The sequence below is a fragment of the Papaver somniferum genome, chromosome 8, assembly GCF_003573695.1.
Source record: "Papaver somniferum cultivar HN1 chromosome 8, ASM357369v1, whole genome shotgun sequence".
Lineage (NCBI taxonomy): Eukaryota > Viridiplantae > Streptophyta > Magnoliopsida > Ranunculales > Papaveraceae > Papaver > Papaver somniferum.
Genome location: NC_039365.1, coordinates 91296693 through 91320634, shown reverse-complemented (window position 1 = coordinate 91320634; position 23942 = coordinate 91296693). Strand labels below are relative to the sequence as shown.

The 23942-nt window shown below is 36.1% G+C and overlaps 2 protein-coding genes and 1 pseudogene across 7 annotated transcripts; 1 reads left to right on the top strand and 2 right to left on the bottom strand.

Moving 5' to 3' along the window:
- Positions 1-319: 319 nt before the first annotated feature.
- Positions 320-4179, bottom strand: LOC113301214 (RWD domain-containing protein 1-like). 6 transcript variants are annotated; one of them, XM_026549958.1, is made up of 8 exons: positions 3360-4179; positions 3144-3253; positions 2468-2533; positions 2285-2352; positions 2166-2193; positions 1962-2031; positions 1193-1250; positions 716-856 (listed from the first exon to the last, which is right to left on the bottom strand). In XM_026549958.1, exons 3-8 carry the CDS (start codon positions 2511-2513, stop codon positions 797-799), a joined length of 330 nt encoding a protein of 109 aa, XP_026405743.1. In that variant the 5' UTR covers positions 2514-2533; positions 3144-3253; positions 3360-4179; the 3' UTR covers positions 716-796. The 6 variants fall into 6 exon arrangements, with proteins under 6 accessions (XP_026405745.1, XP_026405743.1, XP_026405744.1 ...); XM_026549959.1 differs by having other exon boundaries at positions 3144-3250; XM_026549956.1 differs by having other exon boundaries at positions 3144-3708; positions 3873-4179.
- Positions 4180-5795: 1616 nt separating this feature from the next.
- Positions 5796-14659, bottom strand: LOC113305773 (annotated as a pseudogene).
- Positions 12646-16882, top strand: LOC113302026 (mitochondrial carnitine/acylcarnitine carrier-like protein). The gene is made up of 4 exons (XM_026550862.1): positions 12646-12829; positions 12975-13036; positions 15564-15955; positions 16204-16882. Exons 3-4 carry the CDS (start codon positions 15564-15566, stop codon positions 16703-16705), a joined length of 894 nt encoding a protein of 297 aa, XP_026406647.1. The 5' UTR covers positions 12646-12829; positions 12975-13036; the 3' UTR covers positions 16706-16882.
- The last annotated feature ends 7060 nt before the right edge of the window (positions 16883-23942 follow it).

Here is a 23942-nt window from a genome sequence, read left to right as displayed (position 1 = left end):
TTACGAATTTTGGTTGTAACGGCGTTAGTAACAGCTGAGGACCTTTACGAAATGCCACGTAGTGACACCTGAGCGCCGTACGACTTTTCTTTGTAACAGCACGGTCGTAACAGGCATGAGCCGTTACTACGTGGTAAATTAGTAACGTCTCTCAGCCGTTACTACGTGGAAAGTTGAAACTGCCAAGAGCCGTTATGAACTTTTTCGTAACAACAAAAAAAATACTGCCAGTCAACCTTGACCTAGTCAAAACCAGTCAATAACAACCAATTTTGACCAGGTCAATATTGATTCATTGTCATCCTGAAAGAACGCCGGAATTCCAACTGCATACACTTTACATTATCCATCGTCCACACTCAACAATAGTTTCTTCCATCAATACATTCATAACATCAAGTTCAATCAATTCATATCAAAAAGGAACTCAAATTCTCTAAGTACCAAATTATATTTTGTGAAGTATCAGACTCTAAAGGAATACATTAAGTCCCAATCATTTTTACCTTATAAGTTCAGCTCATACACTACATAGTAACCTACTCAAAGCTTGCAGATACTTTCCAAACACTAATTGGCACGAATTCTTCATCACGATCTTCATAATCCCTCGCTTTTAGTTCATAGTACCCAACCCATACTACATGAAACAAACCAGAAAATCTATAAGAAAGGCTACAAAATTTATGAAATTTACAAGCATAAAAACTGAACATACAGAGAGGTCACAGGCTCTCAACATTGTAGATCATCCAGAAATGAAATAGCAAGAATATCCACACCCTATATAGAGCTACTATTTGGTATGTGACACACAACAGTTCAGATTCATGGCCATGCCAAGATTTTCGGATGCCTAAATAACACAAAAGTGGGTCAAACATTTTTAACAACAGTTGTTTTTGATAGAATATGAACACAGCAAAAGACTAATGATGCAAATATATTTATTTCGGTTGAAGTATTTTAAATAGTTGGAACATTCATGTCAACTATAGTTTTACTAAGAAGCACATGAAACAATTGGGTAGAGATATACAATTGATGACTAAAATGGTTCTAGGCTTCAGGTTCATCAAGTAAACCATGAAGGTCAGAAGTTCAATGAGAAACAATTAAGGGCATTGAGAACATCTGTTTCTTTACAGTATAATTTTAGTAAGGATTAGCTTTAGAAAATACACGGATTTACCTCCTCCTCAAGCTTTTGTTTAAACGCATGGAGATGCTCTAACGATATTCCTTTTAAACTGCACAAAATAAACCCAGAATAGCTTAGTTGCTTGAACCAATCTAGGTAGGGGGGATAATAAGAATCCAAAAAAGTAAATACAACAAGGATAGCCAAGATGGGGGTCACGACTGAGAAGTACTTGAGAATATTTAGTATGTTGAACATGGGTATATCGGGTAGACCGTATAATTTACCATACAAGTTGAGCAATTGGGTAGAGATATACAATTGATGACTAACTGGATGTTCAGATAATACTTACAGAACTTAAAAAAAGAAAGGAAAAGAATCCATAACTTGCATGAAAAAAATCTCCTATAGTTTGCTAGTAGGGGAGTGAGTATGATATTTTCAGTAAGGGGTGGATAATTATGTGGACATCAGGTCAATTTGGGATTTGTCCCAACAAAAAGGTAGCCGCCAACAAAATATGTCAATTTGGGATTTGGCCCAACAAAAAGGTAGCCGCCAACAAAATATAATCAAGCAAAGTAACCAATAAAACCATTTGTCCGTCATTTTACCAAGGCATTAGCACAATATGCAAGAATAACCACAACGACGTGCCCGAGATCCTAAAGGTATCTTGACCAAATATACATGGCTGATGTAAATAGTGAATGGTATTTCAATAGACCATAATCAGCAACAATAGGGTGTTTTGACTTTGAAACACGAACAAGAGACAATATATTACAGGGTCGTCTTTATATGTATGTTTACCAACCTTTTCACGTGCAGATGTGGTGGCTCATCTGGGTACTTTTCAGTGTGAGCAAAAACTAAAGCCAGCAGAACTGCAGCATAAAAGAACATCAAAATGTTAAGTAACACGATTAAAGTAATAAAACTTCGCGTAATGCACTAAATTAAAACTGTTTAATGTGTCTTTCTACTATCCTGTCCTTTTCTATCAGCAATACTGCCATACCTTTAGATGTCTCCTCATCGTCTTCTTCCTGATTACCAGAAAACCCAAGCTTTAGGGTTCACTTCTATATGCCCAGACATAAAAATAAAAATTAAATAAGAAAGTAAGAAAAATCTTACTTGTGGAGAGATTGTAATCTGGAAGCACCTATTTGATGTGTTTAATCCACTATCACTAGCATCAATTTCTGAAAGCAAAAACATTAAATTCTGTAAACAAATTTCTATAGCGGTTTGATTAAGGTCATCAAGTAAGCAGGAGGAAAAGATAAATCAAGATATGATTGAGATTCACAAACAAACCTTCAAATTCATCCATGAGGATAGCTTGTAAAGATTCAAACTCCATCTCTTGTTCTTGAGCATAGTCTATACAAATCAAACAATCCAAACTCCACAAACTCAGAACAAATTTTACGAATTCAAAAAGAAAGTACACGACCAAAAGAGCACTCTACAATATGTTAAATTACATAATTCATTCTCCCAAAACTTTTACATGAACTTCATTCAGGGGAACCTTTTTCAACCACATAACCGACAACAATTCTGCAAAATTCATACCAGCTAACTATCATAAACTTCATTCAGGGAAACCTTTTTTAATTCGAATCAGTCACAGACTCACAATCAGGATAAGTACAACAGAACAATTTATATACTATTGAAAATCATACAAGAAATAACAGCATGAATATCCACTATGAATTAAGCTACTTTTTGGTCTGAGCCCCTCAGTTCAAACAAGACACTTGAGTTTTACAATTTGGGGTTTCCTAAATATCATGCAATAGAATACCGACTGCAACGTGTTCTTCCAACAACCATAACCAAGTACACAACCCATAGAGCACAGTCCCTCTTCAACAATCACAATATGTTAAATTGTTAAATAAACTTACACAATTCATTCTCCCAAATCTCTATCACAAACTAGTTACATCGATGGACAAGTACTGCTATAAGGATCAAAGCTCACCTCCTTAACTTGCTGAGCATCCCAAGCCTGCAAAATTTCATCTTCAGGCGGGGAATATGTGACAACTTCACTGAACCACTGAAACGCTTGTCCTTTTAAGGGTCATACTTCTTAAGACCAATATGATCCCAGTGAATTTAGCTTATTAGTTGGCAAATTCAATACATATGTAAGCAAAACAAAAATCCCTAAAAGAGAAGGGTTAAACGGACAAACCTGAACAGACATTTCTTCAGCTGCAAACAGTTTACCAATAACAGGACATTCAAGAGAAACTTGATGTGCACAATTCAATTTATCCTACAAAGCTGTAAAATCATCCTTCCTTCTTACTCCTTCATAAAGTAAATTTCACAGGAGATAGTACAATTACAAGCAGTTATTCTGCTTTCCTCACTACATTCAGAACAAGGGGTTTCCTTTCCTATAATGATAAAAACAAGAACAACCCAACAAGAGCAGTTTTCATCAGAAAAAAAAATGACAAGGAATCAAAACCCTAGACAAACCCCAGTTCTATAAGCACCAACACCCAAATTCAACTTGATAGGACTACGATTATATACTGAAAAATGAAAAATAAAACACGATTATATTCATCAGATCTTTAAAATACGAATTTGAGAATCGAAATACAAAAAAATAGATAAGAATAAGAATACCTAGAAAAATTAAATTCTAAATCATCCTAAATAAACTTTTCATTTGAGAAACCCTAAACCAACCTACCATTTCTGCTGAGTTGAATCAACACTTGATTTAACAGCACCACCATGAATCACCTGGGTTCTCAACAGATCCATCATCTTCCCATGATTTCTTCACCTCAAGAATAAACCCTAACTCTCTCCCTGATTCATCACCTCACACAAATAACCTAAAACTCATACTGTTTCTCCTTCGTACATCAACAATTACACCATCACCCTCATCATCTATACAGATTCATTCATCAACAATAACCAATCAACGATTTCTGTGATGAAACTAGGGTTTCATCGCCTGAGTGGAGAGGAGAGAAGAGCAGCAGCAGAAGAGAGAAAAGAAAGAACTGAAAATGAATCTCGATCTGTCGAACTGCTGAGATATCCTCAAAAGAACCCATGTGAATCGCACACGCATGGGAGGAAATATCCTCTGGTATAACTCATCTTGGGTGGAAACATAATTCCACGCATGTGAATGGCACACGCACATTCTAAAGGTATTACGACCCAAGTGTGACCAAGCGTGCGACTGGTACGCCTATAAAAACAATCGTAAAGGCTTAACCCTGTTACGAATTTTAAAAAAAATTAGTAACGAATATAGGTCGTTACGAAATTTTTGTAACGGGAATTTTGTAACGTCCACAAAACCTTTACGAATTCCTGTTACGAATCCGGGAATTTGGTGTAGTGCCAGCTTGGGCACGCGTACGGGTACGTGTACCATAGCTACCGTATTTGAGTTTAGAAACTCAGCAAAAAATTTCGGACGAAAAATTCCATGGGTACGCGTCCGGGTATGCGTACCTAAGGTGACTGATTTAACAGTTTGCAAACTTACAAACTCAGCAGAAATTTTCGGTTCGAAAACTTCCGCTGGTACGCGTACCCAACCTGTCTCCTTCACCAATACCGTATGCATACATATGCATACACTTGGTTTCCGACACATGGATTTATACACTAATGTGCGAACACACTATATATGCTTATATCCGTAGTTGGTTACGTAATCTCAACTCTACATTCCAATCATTGAAACATTCTTCTATAATGTTATAACAGTCGTTATTCAGAACTATTGTCATCAAAGTTATTTTCAAGATTGAAACGTCATCATGACTTCCGTCACGAGTTAAGATGAAAAGTGGTTAAAGCAAAAGTTTACCAACACATATTTCGAGAAAAAGATAGGCGAGTAAACTCGGCTCGAAATAGCAAATGTGTATGTATGAAAACTATCATACTTATACGACTTTGTCAAGAGTAGGAGATAGAGTAGATAGACTTTTGAGTGATAAATAAGTTCAAGTTTCCACATACCTTTTAGTCGGATGAAGTTCCACTGGTTCCTTGAGTAGTTCTTCGTCTTCGTAAGATAATCGCCATGGAGTCTGGAGCTCAACTACACTAAATTGTCTTAAACCGAGACTTAGCTATAAGTAGTCTAGATATCAAGACATATAGTTTTTGCAACTAAACTTGAAAAACATGCTTGAGATAGCAACGCATGCGAGTTCGACCGAGCAATGCTCTAACACTCTTCTTGATTTATAACTCGCGTCTTCCACGTCTCATGATATTATTTAGATTGTGACCGGTATCGGTGGTGGCGAAAAAAAATTGTTTGTTAAGTGGGTGTGGTCAAAAAATGATTACCATTAAACCAAGGAAACTATAAATCCCCGTTCCCCAAATTGTTACAATGCTTAGCACAATGTCAGCAAGGGTATTGCAATTTCTTCTTAAAAACAATACTCTCGAAAATGTAAAAAAAAAAAAATTGAATCAACTTGCAATTATCCACTAAAGAATTGTTATACCATAACAACTGGTTATTATTAGAATTGAAACATCCTACTACTAATTGAGCATCGCCAATGAATCAAACGTTGGTTTTGCTCCTTTTTTCGTCCAAATGTGAGCTTCCAACAAGGCCGAGCATTCAGATTCTTTGGTGTTCCTCGCTACTCCTGGAATGACTTTGCAGCAAATATAGTTACATGATGTATCATTCATAATCAAACTAATTCCCGACAGATTAGTATTAATATTAAAATATGTGTCACTGTAAACAATATTACAGTCTTCTGGCAGTGAAGATACTATATAATTTAAATCATTTTCATCTTTGGATAGGTTGGCAGGAATATTTATAGTAGGATCAGATTTAAGGTAAGCATCAATATTATTCACAAGCTTAAGAGCTAATCTCGCAGTAGTGTTATGATTTAATTTTTTTTCCCTAAAAAATGAAGAAGCACCTATCCTTCCAAATGCTTCAAGCTATGGAGAAAACAACAACAACTTTATCTTTTAGGGTATTAGAAGATAGACACTGCCTAATCTGTTAGAGCACTGCTTGGTCGAACTCGCAAGCGTTGCTATCTCAAGCTTGTTGTCAAGTTTAGTTGCCAAAACTATAAGTCTTGATTTTTAGTATACTCATAGCTAAGTCTCGGACTAGGATAGAAAGTGTAGTTGAGCTCTAGACTCCATGACGATCATCATACAAAGACGAAGAACTACTCAAGGAACTGGTGGAACTTCACCGACTAAAAGGTATGTGGAGACTTGAACTTATCTATCACTCAAAAGTCTATCTACTCTATCTCCTATCTTGAGACAAAAGTCGTATTGGTATATAGACTATGATTATACACATTTGGTATTTCAAACCGAGTTTATCTCGCCTATCTATTTCTCAAAATATGTGTTGGTAAGATTTCGCTTTGGCCAAGTTCATATTTATTAGTGACGAAAGTCATATTAGTTTTAATTACTTGAAAATCGCTTTGACGAAAAATAGCTTGTGAACAACAACTATATAACGTCCTCTAAGAATGTTTGAATGATTGAAATGAGAGTTTAGAATATAACTTGAAAGGATATAAACATTGTGTGATAACACATACTTGTGTAAGTCCTTATTCCTTGAACCAAAGTATGCGTACTTTCCTGCTCAGGAAAACTGGAACTGAAGTCCGCGTACCAGTACACGCACTGTCGGAAGTTCACATCCCGTGAATTTCTGCTGGAGTTTGTGAACTGAAAACAAACTTATTCCGGGTACATAAGTCCGCGTACCATTATGCATACGTAAGTGGGTTAGTTTCTAAAAACGATTATTCGTGAACTTAAACTTATATAAACTAAGGAATGCATACTTGCAAACCGTGGCTATAACGTTCATGAATTGATTCGAGTGAATCAAATCGTTTTTGGTTCGATTGTGTCTTATATACTTCTATGAGATCTAAGCAATTGAACGACTCTCTAACTAGTTCTCTTGAGTCATTTGAACTAGTTATGGTTAAGATGAATATGGTTGATATGAAAGTGCTCATATGGCTAACCATTTGGTTAACTACTGTTGAACCAACTAAGTGTACATGTTTAGGTACGATTACACAAACCTAAATAAACGTGCATTTCATTTGTGTGTAACAAGCTAAGTTCGATCTAACGGTTGAAAGATATTAGCTTGAATCCAATCAGGTTTTCCATCTAACGGTGAATATTGAATGCTTTGTTACCAAGGTAACTTAGATTGCAAACCCTGATCTGAAAGACTATATAAAGGAGAACTCTAGCAACTGGGAAACCTAATCCCCACACCTTCTATGTGATACTAGCTGTATTAGCTAGAGTCGATTCTCCTTTAACCTTAGGTTTCTATCGAGACCCTGTAGGTTAACGACTTGAAGACTTCATTGGGATTGTGAAGCCAGACCCAACTATTTTCTCTGTAGTTGCGTGATCTGATCTTCCTTTTTCTATCGTGTTTGAGTACAATCGTAAGATTGGCTTGAGATTGATTTCTCCGATAGAAAAGATATAAAAGAAGTCACAAACAGCTTCGTCTTATCGTTTGTGATTCCGCAATATCTTCTTTCGCTAGTCGATTAAGAATATTGTGAGGTGATTGATAATTCTAGGCTGTTCTTCGGGAATATAAATCCGGGTTATCAATTGGTTCATGTTCACCTTGATTTATCAAAAGACTGAACAAAAACTCGTAGGTATTTCTGTGGGAGACAGATTTATGTATTACCGTATACTTTTATGTGTGATACATATTTTTTTATTAAAGTCTTCGACTTTGGGTCGTAGCAACTCTTAGTTGTGGGTGAAATCATCTAAGGGAATCAAGTGCATAGTATTCTGCTGGGATCAGAGATGTAAGGAGCGCAACTATACTTTGGATCAGTGTGAGATTGATTGGGGTTCAACTACAGTCCAGACCGAAGTTAGTGTGTAGTAGGCTAGTGTCTGTAGCGGCTTAATACAGTGTGTGTTCAATCTGGACTAGGTCCCGGGGTTTTTTTGTATTTGCGATTTCCTCGTTAACAAAACTTCTGGTGTCTGTTTTATTTCTTTTCTGCATTATATTTTGTTATATAATTGAAATATCACAGGCTATGCGTAGAATCGATCAATTGGGAAATCCAACCTTTGGTTGTTGATTGGAATTGATTGATCCTTGAACATTGATCTTTGGTACCGTTCAAGTGATTTCTCTTGTATTCAATTAGACTCACAGATTTCTATTTGCTTGAGTAAGTTTTGAATCGAGAAAGTGAGATATAACTCTTTGATATACTTTTACTAAGATTGAGTCTGACTGTCTAGTTGATTCTCTTAAAAGTATATTGGAGTTTTTCCATACATATTGCTAAGTGAAATATTGGGTGTGGTTGTCAGACCCCCGCTTTTTCACAACCCATTCTTTTAAGTTCAAAGTTAAGTCTCTAACCTGTGAGACTCAATAAGGTGTCAAAGACCCAACTTTCTGAGCAAAATGATAATATAAAATTAGATGCTCAGGAGTTTCCGGTATCAAAGTCCCAAACAAATTGCAATTCACATCATGAGAGGTGTTAGTTAAATCTACAAATAATTGATTTCACAAGCAAGATATTCTCATAACATTTCAAATAAATATCTGAACTTTAGGAATCATTGGCAACTTACAAATAGACTTATAGAAAGGGTTAGCATTTTGAGGATTATGAATGTACTCGAATTGACCAAACAAAACTTTATACGTAGTTTTAACAGAAAATTGACCATTTTTGGAGAATGGCCAGATTAGTTGTCATGGCCTGAAAGGGGAATTCTGGTACTCTGGATGAGTTGTGCATTTTGAATAGTAGAAAAAGTATTACTGAATCAAAGTTCCAGCTATTTGTATCTTTATCAATCAAATCTGAGACTAAAAAGTTAGGGTTTGGGTAGGAAATAGATAGAAGTTGAACACCATTGGGTATCCAATTGTCTCTAAAAGCCTAAATGCTATTGCCATCTGATGAGCACCAAAGTGCGAAGCATTTTCACCCATAAATACATTAGATGGAACTCATTTTATCACTAATAAACTTGTTTGTATGTGTTTTTATGAAATAAGCTCTTATGGAGAAAGTTGCTCGAAAAGTGGTTTTTGTACCCCGGAGGACACATGTTATTCGGACTATCAGTTTTGGATAAGGGGTACCCAATTACTAAGGGGCATCCTAATTGCTATTCACACTCCCAGATTGGATAAGGGGAGGAGCGGTGATTTCCTTTGATTTTTAAAAGGAAGGATATATTCTCGGTTTGAAGAAAATAGAGGTGAAGATATTGTTTGTGTTATTACATGCTGATTTGAGGAAGATTTGTCGTGGGAGTATATTATGCATCTGTTTTGATTTGTTATTATCCTGAAGATAGTTCAACAGCTCATATACACGTAACAGAAAAGAGAAGGAGAATAAAGTCTCCATGATTTGGCAGAGAAGTCAAAAGAATATATTTTCGGGTTTAAGTGATTTGATTCTCTGAGTTATAGTAGGAAGTTACGTAGGATATTCTTTTAATATTTGCGGATGTCTAATGAGGGGTTTTGGGATGAATCAAACAACTTAGAATAGCGTGATAATAATGGAAAATATTCTCGTGGAGAATAATGGAGTAAAGAGAGAATATTTGCGCATTGAACAAGAGATATTGGGTGCTGCTGAGACTATATAATGAGTTTACTGGAGTCATAGATAGGTATCGAGAGTTGGGGAGAAGAACAGAGGGTTGCAGAGCAGATTTCTCTGCTGCTGCAGAGAAGAAGAAGAACATTTGACGCCTACAGACTGTCGCAGAGAACTGTCGTTTATTAACAGTACTCGTAACAGTCAGTTTGGCACACTTGTTTTGAATTTGCCACAGTTTCTTGTAACGGCGACCTCTGTAACGCCAATACAGCGTTGCAGATTCATTATATTATTACTCTTCATCAATAAAAACACCTTTTGAGCTATGAATTATATTTTTGAGCGTGTTTCCAACCTAATGAGCTAAACCTCAACACTAGGACGACGGAGGAAGCCGAATTTCATACATGGGTAAATTTATTTTATTCTCTATATGACTTTTGCACTAATTAAAATAGAATTATGATTTGAATTAATTAGTTATTATTTTATTTGATGGGTCATGCTTGCTTAAATGTTTGATGTCCCATGCTTATGATTTATAACTAATATTTTGAGAATCTACTTTGGCAAAATAAGAATCGATGTTATTTTTATTGAGCGATAATTGTTGAGAATGAATAATTGAGCCTTATGATATGAATTCGGTGGATCCTAGTCCCAGTAGCTCTCTTTTATTATTTTCGTTAAACTTTTAAATTTAGTCTTCACAAATCTTAGAGTTCGAATCTTATATTACTACAACAACAATTAAAAATCACATCACCATCCCTGAGATCCCAAACAACATATTGCAGGATAAAATCCAAGCCTTTGCAAATGCTTTTCCATGCCCAAAAACAGTCACTATTTAATGTGTAATGAAAATGAGAGTAGTTTTTGAAGTATTTACATTTCAAAATCTTAAAACAAAGATCATGCTGAGAGTATATTAGTTTCCAAGCAATTTTAGCGAGTAAAGCTAAATTAAGATGTTTGAGATGATTTGGTTTGAGTTAAGAAATTACGTCGATTAGATCCCAGTTAGCGAATCGACAACGATTTTTTCGCACTCCTCAAATATGTTTTTTGCTCTCCCATTAATAAAAAATCAAAATGAAAATGTGGAGTTTCTCAAATTCAAAACGGGTGAGTATCTATGATGTTCCCGCCGATGAAAGCACCTAAAATTCATATGTTCAGTCAACTTGGATGCAGATTCCAAGCTCACCAACTGGCGTGTCCATGAACCCATTTATATGTTCACTCCTCTAAATAGTGTAAAGCCGATATGTCAATTTAGTTGGTTGATTAAGTTAACAGATGACCCATTATCATCCATGTTTTGAATCTCAATTAAGGGTGCACAGGAACCGAGCCGGACCGAGGTACCGTCCCGGAATCGGCGGAACCGTACCTGATTTTGGACCGAACCGAGGTACAAGGTACAGGTACCGGTCCCAAAAATAGGAACCGAGGTCTGGGAGGTACAGGTACACAGTCCAATACAGGTACAGTACCGTCCGGACCGAAAATACCGAACAGGAACTTCCAATGCTCATCTCGCATACAAGGATTTTCATCAAAGTGATGATGAATTCGACACAAACGAGCTAGAACTTGCAGCTGATATTTGTTACCCTTTTGGCATCATATATGGTCCGTTCACCCATCCCCTATTTCAAGGATTTTTTTTTTCATGTGGATTTGAATCTAAGTACAGGTGTTTTTGTATGATATAATCAATCACTTCATCAACAGTCAGATACTTTATCGATAATCCTTTCGAAACACATTCCCTTATTCTTGTAGAGCTAATATGGTTTGGTATCATTTCATCGACAACTCTGATGTTGCTTTTATATGCTTTCAAAATTTCATCCCCAAAATAATCTTCTCCATGTCTGTGCCATCTCTGTGAATGCAGACAACTCCTTAATCGCTACATAAAGCCTCGATCTGCTCAGGGATCCACACTCCGAGAATCGTAAATGGTTCAAGTAAATCAGAACCACAAACAAGCATCACCTTGAGTGACTCTCTTCTTATCAATCCACTTTCTCACAAACACCTCTGGATTCTACCCAAAACCGTTAAAGTTCGTTGATAACTAGTTTGTTTCGCCTCCCATGAGTCCACCATCACAAACGGTGAGCTTTTACAAGCAAGATTGCACAGCTGTAAGTGATGTTCAGGTAAAACGGGTAACGGCAATTTTAGTATGATGTTTTCTAGTAACTGTCGACAATTTGATTGAAATACAAAGCATACAATTGTACACAGCTTAAGATACTCGTAGTCATGTCATTTACAGGTTAAAAAACAATAGCAATGACAAAATAGTTAGACATAGGAAGCAGTGAGACGGTGCTTTGAGGCTAACAAGCACCAAAAATATAACGAAACCTCGAGAGAATGAAAATCCTAAAGGGAACCGACCGGTACCGGAACCGTACCGAAACCGTACGTGTAACGAATGGTACCGAAACCGAGATACACGGTACCGGTCCAAAATCTTGGAACCGACCCTAGGGAGGTACAGGTATTCGGCCTCGGTGAGAACCGAACCAAACCGTACCGTGTGCACCCTTAATCTCAATCACCTCGCTGCATGACTCCCAAACTAAATCACTGTGGAGATGAGACTAAAATGATACGTGCACACGCACAAAATCGGACTCCGTGTCCATCATGCTTCTCATGAGCTGATAGTTATAACAGTTCAGATCTTCCCACGATATACAAGGGATCTAAATTTAAAGTAGATCTTGTAGATAATTATAAGTAAAACGTGGCGTTCTTTTAGTTGTACGATGTATCAACTTTTTAACAACCAGAATCTCCTTATCATCATCCTCAGCCACCAACAGAATCTACTGAAAATGGCTGCCCTTCACTGTCTCTCAAATTTATTTTTCCACTGATAATTATGGAGAGAGATTTAGATTAATTTTTATAAAATCTTTTGTCTTTAATCTGATTCATTCTTTTCCATCTCCACTGCTACTACTAGTGCGGAGAGTGGTTGATTTTGGTAAGTTTCCTTTCGCTTTCTCTCTCTACGGATTACCGTTATGCCCAGAATATAAGGGTACCTAATTGGAAACTATTTGATCACAGGTTACTCTGTATTTAACTCATATTTCATACTTTGTTTGACATCTCATTGTTCATTTCAGATTACTAAGGATTTGTGCTTGCTGCCTTTGGAGCCTTTTGGTGATCTAATTCATCTAGAGAGGCAAGGTTTTTCTGATCCTGTTATAGTCTTTTTTAGTTACATTGCCTTTTTCTTTTGTGTAGTAGATGGTATTTGATTTTTGAGGAATTTGTTGTATTCAACAATCTAGGGTTGATGTAGATCGGTAGATGTAAGCTATGAAATGGAAGTTTTCCTGAAGGTTTTGGTTTGATATGGATATCCATCAAGACTAAAACTAAGCCTTTTCATTTTACATCCCTAAAGGACAATAATCTTGTTCGCGATTCATATGATATGAATGCTCACGGGAAAACCATAAAACTGTTATCCATAATGGTAGTATATTCCAACTCATTGGGAGGAGGGTAGTGAAATTGTCATATCATATTGTTCATTTTGTATCGGATTGGTTATCTATCTGTATACAGGATTTTGGGTCCATCGCATTCTAAAATCTAGATTCATCCAAGTGTAGGACTTTTCCCAAAAAGAACAATTCCGAAGTTAAATTAGATTTGTATGCTTCAGTTTTGCTAAGTTTTTCTACACTTACATTATGTTCTCTTCTTAGATGGGGTCAATACTATGTGATACTGGTTTCAGAAGGATTTTCCCTATTAACATGAAGTCATTGATCAATGCCCGCAGTATAATTTCACTTTTGATATTAGCTCATACTTTTTTTTTTGATCAATAAAGAATTAACTCATACTTATGTATGCCATGTCCATATCTTTTTGTTTGATTTACCTATTCACTCCTTAGTAATAAGTTCACTCTGCGTGGCTATGGAACATAAACCTGTACATGTATGTATATGTATTTCTGTTGTGAAGTTATCAGTTGAGTGTACTAGACATATATGGGGTATTTGTTCCTTTGCTGAATGCATCTGAATGATTTTAATACTGTAAATTGCTCAATTTTCAGCCCTTGGTATGGGATGCCGTAGTAATTTCAATTACCTAGGGGTCTAACTGGGAAAGTATATCAAGAGGTGTACATCTGAACGAATTCAAAACTGTAAATTTGCCATTTTCAGTCCTTAGTACGAAATACCGTAGCCCGAGTCCCCGACCTTCCTACCTATGGAACCTAACCGTCCACCTTTACCTATTCCGTGTCCGGAGTTATGTGTGCCTGATATTGAAGGAGTGTTCGTTCTTTTGTCGCCTACATCTCAATGAAGTCAAAACTGTGAGTAGCGCCATTTTCAGTTCTTAATAAGGGATTATGGGTTGTCATAGTAAGTTGGATCTTCCTACCTATGGAGTATAACTGTTCACATATGTGTTTTGTCTATGGAGTTATGTCCGTATGGCATTTAAGGGGTGTTAGTCTTTTGCTGAATATATCCAAACGAAATAAATCTTTTTGTTAAACTGTGAAGAGTGCCTTTTTTGCTCATCTCACCTCATATAGCTGTACTCAGCAGAAGTACCTGCATCTCCATGGAATCTGCACGCAACCTAAATGCCGGGTGGCCAAGGTAGAACCATGGAAGTTTATTCTGAAACCAAAAGTTTCTAAAGCTTGAATGTAACAACTAAGGCCAGGTAGACAAGTCTTAGCTCCTCTTATCAGTTGTCTCCGTTCAGTCCATGGAAGGATGTTAGATCCTATAATTCCAATCTTTTCTGGAACAAGCTTGAAACATGTCATCTTTCTTATGGATTTGATTACACTTGAGCACTAGTAGAGTTTGTATAACAGTACAAGTTATAATGATAAACCTTGTTCTTTGTGGCGTCTGTTTAGTGGACATACTCTGGGAGAAATATCTGTGAGAGTGGGGCTGGCTGATCTCTGAAAATATTAGCAAATAGAGCGGATGAGCTTTAAGTAGTTTACCTTCAATGCTATAATTGGATGCTAATTAGGTCTTCAGATAATCATAGATAATTTGCTAATATCCCACCAGGTGGTTTGAGTTTATAAATTTGGTATTGGATGGGGATCTTAAAGAGAAATATTGTGGTTCAATGAATGCTTGTATCTTACGTTTTAGTGCTTGTTAACAATTTCGCTGATACAATCAGTAATTTAGACAAACAAACACTCGATATTCAGCAATGCTTTTTGGGGTAATCATGTTGATGGCATGTCAATGAGCAGGATGCCCATTTGTATATTATTGTATCACCGTGGTTAAATTTATGCAGTGTTTTTTGTCTCCTTCTAAATTAAGATTTCAATGATTTTTTTTCTTCATCTATTAGGGTCTTCAATGATACATTTTAATGGTCTATAGTTTACTCGTTGAACCTTAGTCATTTGGTTTCTTATTCTTACCTAATCTTTCAGCACTACTGTAACTAGGTACTCTAAATTACATGAACGTGGTCGGTACTTACTTTTCCACCTATAAATATTCTACTGAAATCAAACACCTTTCGTAAGAGACTGTTTTAGACTTATGTTTTAACTTAATTGAGATGTATCTTGTTTAATTTAATACGATTGAGGTATATCTTGTTGAATTAATAATTATTTGTGTGATGTGAATTGCTTTGGCAAAAAATGATTCTTTTCTTATTTTATTTCCATTGATGTTTTAATATAGCAGATGGGGGATGTTGCCAAGGATTTAGCTGCAGGGACTGTTGGTGGGGCTGCACAGTTAGTAGTTGGACATCCCTTTGACACCATAAAGGTAAAACTCCAAAGCCAGCCGGTTCCCCTCCCTGGCCAAGTAGCCAAGTATTCTGGAGCAATAGATGCTGTCAAGAAAACTATAAAGGCTGAAGGTGTGGGTGGGCTATACAAAGGCATGGGGGCCCCACTTGCAACTGTTGCAGCTTTTAATGCTGTCCTCTTTACCGTGAGAGGGCAGATGGAGTCATTGGTTAGGTCAGAACCTGGCGTTCCACTTACAATCAATCAACAGTTCTTCTGTGGTGCCGGAGCTGGACTTGCAGTTTCTTTTCTTGCTTGCCCAACAGAGTTGGTTAAATGCAGGTCAGCAATTATTTGTATTTATCATTTATCGTGGTACAGTCTATCATAGAGCTTAGTCTATTTGTTGGCAGTTGCTGGCATTTCCTTCCAGTTTTTCATTATGAAGCCTATATCTGAAAATGCATGATGTGTTTTAATGCAACCAGAATTTATTTGGTTTTGCTGCTTTTGCATGCTTGCACACACACACACACACACACACACACAATTTACAACTTTTCCACACTCATGGGAGCAAAAATTTACAGGCTGCAAGCGCAGAGTGCGTTAGCTGATTCGAGTTTGACTGGTGGAGCTCCGAAGTATGGTGGACCGATGGATGTTGCTAAGCAAGTCCTAAGATCAGAAGGTGGTGCGAGAGGTCTCTTCAAAGGTTTGGTTCCCACTTTAGCACGTGAAGTCCCTGGAAATGCTGCAATGTTTGGCGTATATGAGATTTTTAAGCGGTTCCTTGCTGGTGGCCAAGATACTTCAAAATTGGGGAGGGGTTCATTGATGATGGCAGGAGGCTTAGCTGGAGCTGCATTTTGGGCTTCAGTGTACCCCACGGATGTCGTTAAAAGCGCACTTCAGGTAGACGACTACAAGAACCCGAAATACAAAGGTTCAATTGATGCATTGAAGAAGATAATGAAAGTTGAGGGAGTTGGAGGACTTTACAAAGGTTTCGGACCTGCCATGGGTCGAAGTATTCCTGCCAACGCAGCTTGCTTCTTGGCATATGAGGTGACAAGATCTAGCTTAGGGTAACTGGGGTTTCGAATTAATAAAGTAACATGTCTTAATTTTTTTCTTTCACTGGTGAAATGACAACAGTGGCTTTATGTTCATTAGTTTATACTCTGCATTCGTTTAACCTCCTATTATCATCTAAATTACAAATTGACTGTTGTTCATATGGTGGTTGAGATGCATTTCCATCGGTTTCTCTTGATTCGATTTTAGTAGTTATGTAACAAGAGGACGAGATTTTAGCATGCGTGGTAATTGATTGTTTGTTAACTTAATAACCAATTAAATGTCAAATTAACACTCTTTAAAGGTGTGTTTACAAAAATGAACTGTTTGGTATAAAACTTAACTGAATATTGACTTAACGTAATGCCGGGGGTTTGGTAATCATTATTACTAGAACACCGCTGTCATGACAGGGAGGGCCGATCGAAGAAAATCGAAACAACGCTGATTTCATAACGTGTTATGTACCCTATCCTTTTCTTTTTGTTGGAAAACAATTTTTGAGGTATATATATCGTTTTAGTGGTTGCGAAACGAAATTGATGGATACACGAACCAAAATATGACTGTATAAATTGTTATGCATCCTTTGTGGTGACTCCATAATTCGTTATGCATCTTTCTTTTTTTTGGAATGATATTCTTAGGCATGTACTACCTCCGTTTCAGAAAAAAAGATACTTTCACAGTTTCATTTTTGCCTAAAAATAGGCCAAATTGAAAAGGTGAAATTATCACTTTTCCTGAAACGGAGTGAAAGTGTCACTTTTCCTGAAACGAAAAATTAGTCGTATGCATAAACCAAAATATGACTGCATAATGTGTTATGCATCCTTTGTGGTGGTTTGCCCAATTTTCGAAAATTAGGCCTTAAGTGAAAGTATCACTTTTCCTGAAACGGAGGGAGTACATCTTTATTAGTTGCAATGGAAAATCAGTTGATGGATAAACCAAAATATGGCTACATAACGTGTTATGTGTATCTTTTGTGGTGGTTTGCGTAATGACTATGCATTCAATTTCCGAAAATTATGCTGAAAATGATAAACAACTCCAAATTTTTCGTTTGTGCCTAAAACGATAAGCAACTCCGAATTTTTCGTAAAAACTTTAAATTTGATATTGATGTTTGTAATCATTGCGTAGATCTGTTTAAAATCTTTCCGACGAGATAAATTTGTAAAATTCCAATGCACGGATTTTTAGATATGTTATATTCTAGTTTGCTTGCTATAATAGTAATAGGACTAAAAGGGTCAAGTGCATACTACCAAAACATTTCCAATCTTTTTATCAAATTGCACATTTGTGTTAGATTCCATTTTATAAAAAAGTGACCATAAAAGGGACTTCCTCCCTTCAGGTCCTTCGGTCGGTCGGCCCAATAATTTGTTATGAGCATATAATCAATTAACGGTCCATAATCCATTATAAGAATGTTTGTTAAAATTAATAATAATTAGTTATTTTAATCATAATTGAAAAAAACCCATTATAATCATAAATAGAAAAAAATTGTTTTTAATTATTATTATCAATTATTTTTTTCAACCAAATTAACTTGAGTTTTCCTTCTTATTTTTTCTAAACTATCAATAGAAAGAAAAAAAAAGCGGATTATTCTAGGTCCTCGTTTTTCTCACTCCTCTTTGCGAGCGATTTTCTAAAATAATTAGTTATTAAAAATGGTGTAAAAATTAATAACACAACTGATTTTGTTAAAATCACTTATCTATTAAATTGATAATCATAAATTCTATAAAACAAAGCCTACATGAAAACCAAAACCTAGACACTAAAATTTAAATGAGAATTTTTTTGTATCCGAATTTTCTTTTCTTATGTAAAAAAAAAGAAAACATCAGTAAGAATTTATATATATATATAGCCATAATTAATTATATTCATTTTGGAAACTTATTTTCTCCACTAATATCTGAAAAGAATTTAGTTGATGAGAAATTCCAGGTATTTCCAATTAATCCTGTCAAAAGCCTTCTCGAGATCAATTTTACACACAGTGCTACCGTCCCCATACCTTAGTCTCGAATCTACCAGTTCGTTGGCAATTAAGGTACTATCAATAATCTGTCTACCTCAATATATGTACATTGTATAGGTGAAATCAGCTTGTCCATAACAAGTTTAAGCCGTGATGAAAAAAATATTGCCATTATTTTATAGACTCTAGTTAGAAGACAAATAGGTCTACAATCCTTCAGAATCTCAATATGATCCTTTTAGGTACAAGAATGATGAGAGTTGAGTTGGGTTTAGAACCAATTGTACATGAGGTGCAGAATTCATTCACGGTACTCATGATATCTTCCTCGATGAAATACAACCATTTCTGAAAGAACATGATCGGAAAACCATCTGATCCTGGTACTTTATTGTTGCCTAAACCTCTTATGGCCACTAATACTTCTTTTTATGGAAAGTCAGCATCCAAAATTTGAGACTCCATAGAAATAATGTCGTTGAATAAAATACCCTATAAACTAGGTCTTATAATCTCTTATTCAGTAAATAATGTCTTGGAATAATCCACTATATGCTCCTGTAATTTTTATCCGTCTGACACCAACTCACCCCCAATATAAAGTTGTCTAATTCTTTGATATCTTCTCCTTGCAGAAGCACTACTGATGTAAAAAAGATGTATTCTTATCCCTTATTGTAGCCGCTTAGTGTTTGATCTGATTATCCATACAATTTCTTTCATATTTGAAATCTTCTCAAAATCAGCTTTGTTTTGAAGTTGTGCTTGCAACTCCTCTTCAGGTAGGGATGTTGTCTTCACATAATACATCAAGTCTGCGTATTTCAGAGAGAATATAATTCAGTTGTGCATTTGTTTGGCCAAATACTTCCCTGTTCCAGACTTTCAACTTTTCTTTGAGCGTATTCAATTTCATCCATAACATAGTGCTAGGGGAACCTGCAAAATAAAAAGTGAAAAAACGGGGGTCTAATAACCACACCCAATATTTCTCTTAGCAATCTGTATGAAAAAACTCCAATATACTTTCGAGAGAATCAACTAGACAGTCAGACTCAATCTCAAGAAAAATATATCCAACATTTGTATCTCAAATTCTCAATTAAATCCACTATCAAACAAATAGGAATTTGCGAGCCCGATTGAATATAAGAGAAATAACTTGAACGGTACCAAAGACCAATGTTTAAGGATCAATCAATTTCAATCAACAACCAAAAGTTGGATTTACCAATTGATCGATTCAACGCACAACCTGTGATATTTCTATTATATAACAAAATATAATGCGGAAAAGAAATACACAGACACCAGAAGTTTTGTTAACGAGGAAACTTCAAATGCAGAAAAACCCCGGGACCTAGTCCAGATTTGAACACCACATTGTATTAAGACGCTACAGACATTAGCCTACTCCAAGTTAACTTCGGACTGGAATGTAGTTAAGCCCTAATCAATCTCACACTGATCAAGGTACAGTTGCCTTCCTTACGTCTATGAATCCCAGCAGGACTCTAAGCACTTGATTCCCTTAGCTGATCTCACCCACAACTAGGATTTGCTACGACCCAAAGTCGAAGACTTGATAAACAAATCTGTATCACACAGAAAAGTCTATTGTATAGATAAATCTGTCTCCCACAGATATACCTATGAGTTTTGTTCCGTCTTTTGATAAATCAAGGTGAACAGGAACCAATTGATAATCCGGACTTATATTCCCGAACAACAACCTAGTATTATCAATCACCTCACAATAATCTTAATCTATTAACAAAACAAGATATTTTGGAATCACAAACGATGAGACGAAGATGTTTGTGACTACTTTTCAATCTTGCATATAGGAGAATAAATCTCGAGCAAATATTAAAGAAGATAGTACTCAATCACGATAGAAAACAACAAGATCAGAACACGCAACTACATAGAAAATAGTTGGGTATGGCTTCACAATCCCGATGAAGTCTTCAAGTCGTTAACCTACAGGGTTTCGTGAAAAACCTAAGGTTAAAGGAGAATCGACTCTAATCGCAACTAGTATCACACAGGAGGTGTGAGGATTAGGTTTCCATGTTGCTAGAGTTCTCCTTTATATAGTCTCCAAATCAGAGTTTGCAATCAATGTTACCTTGGTAACAAAGCATTCAATATTCACTGTTAGATAAAAACCTGATTAGATTCAAGCTAATATCTTTCAACCGTTAGATCAAACTTAGCTTGTTATACACAAATGAAATGTACCGTCATTTAGATAAGCGTAACCGTACCTAAACATGTACACTTAATTAGTTTGTTCAACAATAGTTAACCAATGGTTAGCCATATGAGCACTTTCATATCAACCCTATTCATCTTTATCATAACTATTTCAAATGACTCAAATGAAACTAGTTAGAGAGTTGTTTAATTTTTTATATTCTCATAGAAGTATACAAGACACAATTGAAGCAAAATTGATTTTGATTCACTCGAATCGTTTCATGAAAATTATAGCCACGGTTTGCAAAAGATTGCATTCATTATTATATAAATGTATTATTTCATGAAAAAAATCGATTTTAGAACATAACCTACTTAAGTATGCAAACAGGTACGCATACCTAAGTAGCCGGACTGAGTTTGGTTACGCCAGTACACGTACAGGTACGCAAACTATTTATTTTTCCAAAATCCAGCAGATATTCACGGAACATGAACTTCCGCCAGTATGCGTACGGGTATGCATACTTGGTTCTCGGACTTCCATAACCATCCAGTACGCATACAGGTACGTATACCGAGGTTCACGGATTTTGGACTTTACACAAATGTGAATATACACACTATGTTTATATCCAATCATGGTTATGTGTTCTAAACCCTTATTTCAATCATTGAAACATTCTTGGAAGACGACAATAGCTGTCTCGCACAAACTATTAACTTCAAAGCAATTTTCAAGTGATCGAATGACCAATACGAAATATTCTGCGTCTACATAAAATGACTGTCTCACACAAATCATGTAAGATGTTACAAGGTGATTTTCACATTATCATCTTTTGACTTTCGTCAAGATTAAAAGCTGAACTTGGTTAAAGTGAAAGCTTACGGATGCACATTTCGAGAAATAAATAAGCGAGATAAACTCGACTCGAAATACCAAATGTGTATACTTGAAGTCTATATAACAATACGAATTTTTGTATCAAATAGGAAATAGAGTATATAAACTTTTGAGTGATAGATGAGTTCAAGTCTCCACATACCTTTTGTTGATGAAGTTCCACAAGTTCCCTTGAGTAATTCTTCGTCTTCATTCGATGAACGCCGTGAAGTCTAGAGCTCAACTACACTTACTATCCTAATCCGAGACTTAGCTATAAGTAGACTAGAAATCGAGACTTATAGTTTTGGCAACTAAACTTGACAAACAAGCTTGAGATAGTGACGCTTGCGAGTTCGACCGAGCAGTGCTCTAACAAAAAGAAATCCAACAATTTTTCAATAATTGTAAGAAACCTTGCTCCATAACCACAGAACTTCAAACCTAAAAGGACTAGGTCCCCATGTAGGGTCAAAAATATATAAAAGGAGGGGGATATGATAAGTGGTAGCTCTGGATTTGGCTTATTGGGATACAAAATGGAAATGTTGTTCAAAAGCTGGTGATATGAGAAAGTTGTCTAATCTGCACATGACAGGGTTTGCTTGACCATTTGACCAAGTGTATCTAGCACTCTAAAGAGGTGAATCAATAATATCATGCTTCATAATGAACTTATTAAAATTTTACATACTTCTTGTGATCTTCCTACAATTCATTATTTTTCTTGTAACACTTGGTAATTGTATTGAAGTCACCACCAAAACACCACAATATATTCATCCATTATCTACAAATATTATCAAGCTCAATCCAAACTCAGTTCTCTCCATTGATCTAATTGGATCACAAACATTTGTAAGAACCCACTGAAAATTATCAATCTTGTTTGTGGCAGAGTATGGAGAGGGTATATTCGTCAACAAGAGAAACACTTACATCGATAAAATCTTTATCTCAGAGATTAACATGCCACATGATCTCCCAACCGACTGTTGTGATGCCCACCCAACATTTTTGTACCCAAAAATCTTCATGATATCCCATGAAATACAATGCATAATTTTAGTTTCTTGTAAAATTATGACGGGGATCTAATCAGTTGTATCATTTCGTGTACTACCGTTATTCTCAAGCTGGAATTTAGGCCTCTAAGAGCAGTTCCTATGGACTCAACAAACTTCAAGTTTGTTGATTTTTCTCCCACTATGGACTCAACAAACATGAGAAATGAAGTGAGATGGAAAATGTAGCGCGGGCATGATGGAAGGCCGGGCGAGTTGGCACCAACGATGGCGCTTGTATTACTAACGCCCGCTGTTACTCCACACGCTAACGTCGTTCCTGAAAGCGCCGAGCTTTTCATAGAAGCGCTAACTGTTGAATCTGGACGACTTACAACTCTTGTGATCTAACGGCTATAATTTTTGAGTTCTATAAATACTCTCCATTTCAACTCCAAATTCACATTCACACATCTAGTCTTCTTTACTCTTCTATGAGCTTAAAAAAATTCTTCAACTTCAACAAATTTTTCAATTCTTGAACATGTCTCGGCGCTTGTTAGTTCGATGCACTTCGTATACTAAAGAATAAGATGAATCTATTTGCAGAAACTATGTTTTTTTAATTTACTCGGCTCGCTTCAGCAAACTATCCATGAGTGAATTTCTGGGTGGTTATTCACGACGGGTTCTGCAGTGACACCCGTAATCCGAGTCACCGTGCTATATACGACATAGAAAATCGTTTTCGTACAATTAAGAAAGAAGTAAGTGAGTTTGTTGACTTAACCATACAAGCCAATCGATATAGACTGAGAGGTGAAACTGATGCTGAGATGGTAACAAGATCTTTGGATGAATGGCGAAGATGCAAAAATGTGGTTTTTCCTTTCGAAAAATGTTTTGAAATCCTAAAGGTGTTGAACAGTTTCAACCCCTTCTTTGAAGCTAATGTAGTCCGCTGTAATTTAGTGAAGATAATGTAAAATGCTTAATTTTAAACATATGTAGTTTCATTTAATTCAGACCGTCGTACTTTTAAAATTAAAATTACAAATACAGCAGAATTAAAAATTACAAAGAATCTCTCTACCATCGCTCATTGCTAGCTCTCCCATTGTTATCTTCTGGAGTCAAGAATTCTCCAAGACCTGG